Below are 4,627 nucleotides of genomic sequence, written 5' to 3'. Positions count from 1 at the left end.
ACTTCATTTATTTTCCTGCTGAGGGCAAATCCAAAAAGAAGCTGGGTTTCAGAATTCAGGGAGTATTCTAAAAAATGGACCAAAGATAGGCTCCACTGGTCTTAGGGAAACTCCAATGAGTTTCCAAGCAGAAGCATGTTCTCTGTCTGCAAGATATGTAAAAACTCATTGGAAAACACTGTGGCGTGACAGAAAATGGGCAAAGGATGGATAGCAAGCTAAAATCAGTGCAAGATGGGCTTGACGTTGTTAGGTTAATGGTTGTACTCAATGACCTTTCCAACCTAAATGACTCTACAATTCCATGACTCTCAAATGGTCTGAGTAAAAAAACTCATCTGCTTTAAGCAAAATAAGTAACTGATGCTCTTTGATAACAAGACCTAATAAAGGTTTGAAGATGCTGGACCATGCGTTCGAAGGGCTTTTTTCATTTCTAAATAGCACTTTCCTAATAGGTGTTTTCTTGCTCAAGATTTTCTGTATCTCTGTGAATCTTGTGAGTGTCTCAAAATTCCTGAAAGAACCCAAATCTCAGCAAAGAGCAGGCAACGTATTGAATTCAGCTGCAAAGTTCTGAGCACTCCAAATGTCCTCCTATCTCAATGGTTACACCTCTGGTCAAGAGGTCATTCTCCTACCAAAACCTTTTACATCATTAGATTCCAAAATACTTTATTATTCTTATTTTAAAAATGAACTAAACTAACACAGATCTCAGGTTACTAACGTACACACCTGTGATAGGGAACCTAGTCTAAGCAGTTTTTTTCTCTTTGTCCCACCCATGCTCTTGCTACAAAATGCAACTCCTCCCTTAGGCACACATTAAAATTGAGTACCACCTCTTCCCTTTCTTCCCCTCCCTACCTCTTCAACTGGCTTTTCTTTCTTGCCACCTTCTTTCTATATGCCTTCAAAAAAACAGAGCAAGATGGTTTTACGGTTAAGATGACAAATTACATTTTAGGCACATGAATTACAATCCTGTGAAAAATGAATAACTAGGTTTTAGAGATCTTAAGTCCCCTTTAGGCATCTTTTCATTCCTTGGCAAAGAAGGTCCATGTTCTATTGCTTCAGAACTTCAGCAGGTATGTCCACATGGTGCCGTATTACACGATAGCAGTACAATCAATCCAAGGCAGAGTTAAGCTCAAGGATCACTACAGCCACACTGAGCTCCTGTCTGTGTAAGTTCCTCAATTAATGTTCTCTTTATCCATTTTGCATAAGTGTTCCCATTGCTTTAGTTTGGTTATCCTCCTCTCATATTACTCCAGGTATCTCTCTATTCACTCAAAATTATCTCTCTATTCATTCAAAATTCGAAAAACAAAAATGTAAGAAAAATTAAGAAATTATAATCTAAAACTGAGAAAAAGATGCAAAATGAACATATGAAAAAGAAACTAATAATCTTTCATGGTCTTCCAAAAAATAGAAGATAGTCATTATTGAAGAGAGAAATCAAGAATCTGCCATTACATCTTGACATTTCCAGTTATTAAACTTATTTCTCCTAATGATTTGTGAACTTTCAGGGACATTGGCTCTTCCAGTAAAGTAGCAGATCCCAAGCTTTATCACTGGTACCTCTCCTTGCAGACCAATAACCTAGTTTTCAATTAAAGTCTCACTACTTCTACAGTCAAATTTATGTCAAGCTTTTCATCTTAGCTGGGATTGCAGTCCCTCATTTGGTGTTGCTAACATAACGCGCTCAATTCAAAGGTGCCTACACGTCTTTCTCTTTCCTCCTCACAAGAAAACACACCCAAATTAATGACAAAAATCTTACAGACTGTGCTTTTAGAACCATATGGAAAAAGTAGCAGTGGGTAGAATAAATTTTAGACTATCTCAAATGGCAACACAAGGAGTCACCTTATACGCAGTGAATTCATCTGGATGTGGGTGATGGTTCACAGAATTACAGAAATACCTGGGGCTCATTTGGGTTCAGTATTGTGAAGCAATTAGGGCTTCGAGATCAGGTCCAGATCAGTGAAACAACAGGTAACTTAGTGCAAAACCAGCCTGGCTGTGGAAGAGCCACTATGGATGCCAAATTAATAAGACCTGCTGGATCCCTGTAGCCCTCCTGCTTAGCTCTTCCTGCAGCATCCTCTCTCCTGAGTACCTCAGACTTCTTCCAGTATCCAGGTAACCCAAATCCTGTCCTCGCGACATCAGATAATGATGAACTGTCTACACAAGGACGATGGAAAAATACTTTGAAACCTTCATTTTGAATGCAGTATGTGTTTGGACTCCTAAGGTAACCAGTCCTGTTACTTTTTGTTACACGGCACATTGTAATATATAGGTGCATTCTGCTGTGCAAATAACTTCAGATCATTAATAATTTCTGATATCCCATGCTACTTTGTAAGGGAATCCAAGAGAACTTATTCTTTTTGATAAAAAAATAAATAAGACTTGAAAAATCAAAAAGGTGCTTTCTACAAAGCAAAAGGTTTAGCTGTTGGTCAGTGAAAATTGGCATTAAGAGACTAAACAAAAGATGAAGAAGGAAATGAATGTAGAAGTGAATGAACAATGGAGAATGCTTTAAAAAAGTACAAAACCTAAAACATTTTCAATTACCAGCATGATGTGTTTCACCAAGAGGCTCAAGTTTTCGAAGTCTATTAAGTTTGGGAGTTCCCCAGCCAACTAAAGGAAAACAAAGACAGTCAAAACATGCCACCACTGCACTCGATTCTGATGAAATGTATGGAAGCCAGTTCTCTTTGGGAGAAATCAAAGCATTCGGAAATGCCAAAAGTATGTAAGATATTGCATATACTGGTGAATAATGATGAAATACTGTAAAAATAAAATTACCCTTAAAAATATTCATATTTTTAACTTTTTGATCGGCGATTGATGGAAACTTTTTCTGACTTTTTTTTTTTTTGTGCAAATACCAACTTCCTCTCCCATTGAATCGATCAAATCTATGCTACTGAAAGTTCATACCATGAAGTGGGAAATGGCATCAAAGATTTCCTAGAGAGTTTAGTAGCATATCTCTCTATGATGATTTTATCATTCACAAATAAACGTTTTAAAGGATTAATAGCCTCAAATTGAGACATCGATTATTGTTTGTTAGTACACTTACCTGGTGGAAGAGCTGGTGGTGTAGGATTTTTGGGAACAGTGTCCTCTGCATTTACAGGTTCTACTCTGTGGCCCCTTTTTAATTTTGGTTTTTTAGGTTTTTTCTTACTGTTATCTATACCAAACAGAAAGCATTACATATCATACTGTTATATTCAGAGAATTATCTTTGGTCATCTTCTAATACAATTATTGGGTTGAGATACATGTAAGTCTCTATATAAGTCATATATATGTAAGTCTAAACTTATACACAAAATTATACGAAAAGCAAAATCTACACATTTTACCATCGAAAATATACTGTAAGCATAAAATATATGCAAAATCTATGTTTTAATAAAGAAACTCAACTTAGTTTGGTACTGATGGAAAGGAACTATGTATTTGATAACAATAAAAATGAATCTAGTTTCAGCTTCAATATCAGTCACACCACCAAATGCACTCTTTTACGAATGGGTTTTACAATACAATAACCTAATGGTGCACCTTTATGTTTTCGGTAGATTAAATTGAGGTGTGGTATCAGGAAAAATAATACAGAGGGAAGAACTATCTGAAAACTAACATTAAACGATGCATTAAAAGGAAGCAGTCTTACCTGAGTCAAGGCATTCTGAGGCTTGCTGTTCATTCTCCTCTTCATGCTGCAAAAGCTGTGCAGTTGTAGAATTGCACGTTTCTAGTCTATCATCAATTGTGTTTTGGCTACTGCTACTTGATAAATGCTGAGCGTCCATTTGATCATGCTCTATCTGAGGTTTCAAGACAACTGTAGCCTTTTCAGTCTCTAGCCTTTGCCTCTTCTTTTCCTTTTCAATTTGTTTTTCATTCTAACAAAAATAATGATTTTTTTTTTAACAACTTCTAATGCCGTAAACTAATTAGTATGACAGGAAGGTTACTTTAAAAATCAAAATACTGTTAAAATATTTTTCTATCCCACATCTAGCATAGAAAATATGTTCAAATATGTGAAAATCAAAATCTTGTCTAGAGGAAGGAAAACAATATTTACCAAAAAAAAAAAAGGATTAACAGCAAATGATCTTTAGGTTTATAGTCTCTTTTCCTGCTTTCTCGTAGGTCATATGACAAAAACAATGCCAGCTATATAAACAACATCAACAGTCCTGAGCAAAAGGTTAGAATACTAATTTCTTCCTCTTAAGTTATCTTTTTTTTTTTTAATGTTTTAGTTAAAGGAAAATACACATACACAGAGCTTAAGTATCCACAAAGCGCTACCATGATTTGGACAAATTTTCAAGTAACATGAAAGCATTGTTTCAATGTAAACAAAACAACACTGACAGGATTAAAAAAAATAATGCTGTGCATACAGACTTAGAACAATTCTTTTAAATGAACCGTTTTTCTTATTACCTCTCAGACATTTGTTAGTGGTAGGTCTAAAATGATCCAGATTTCCACACATTCTCATACCTCAGAGATTACAGTAGATATAGGCTGGAAGGGGTTTTCAGAGTTTCCA

The 4,627-nt window shown here is 35.6% G+C and overlaps 1 protein-coding gene across 1 annotated transcript in view; it reads right to left on the bottom strand.

Annotated features, from left to right (window-relative positions):
• Positions 1-4,627, bottom strand: part of ARL13B (ADP-ribosylation factor-like 13B) — a 42,218-nt gene that overhangs the window by 2,513 nt on the left and 35,078 nt on the right. The window contains exons 6-9 of the mRNA XM_010130937.1: positions 4,579-4,627; positions 3,734-3,965; positions 3,131-3,244; positions 2,611-2,679 (exon numbers count right to left, since the gene is read on the bottom strand). The exon at positions 4,579-4,627 is cut by the window's right edge and continues 6 nt beyond it. Of these exons, the coding sequence (XP_010129239.1) occupies positions 2,611-2,679; positions 3,131-3,244; positions 3,734-3,965; positions 4,579-4,627 (464 nt within the window). The remainder of the gene's footprint in view (positions 1-2,610; positions 2,680-3,130; positions 3,245-3,733; positions 3,966-4,578) is intronic.

This window comes from Buceros rhinoceros, unplaced genomic scaffold (genome assembly GCF_000710305.1).
Source record: "Buceros rhinoceros silvestris isolate BGI_N320 unplaced genomic scaffold, ASM71030v1 scaffold1282, whole genome shotgun sequence".
Lineage (NCBI taxonomy): Eukaryota > Metazoa > Chordata > Aves > Bucerotiformes > Bucerotidae > Buceros > Buceros rhinoceros.
The sequence above is the reverse complement of the archived record's forward strand: the minus strand, read 5'-3'. Positions and strand labels throughout refer to the sequence as shown.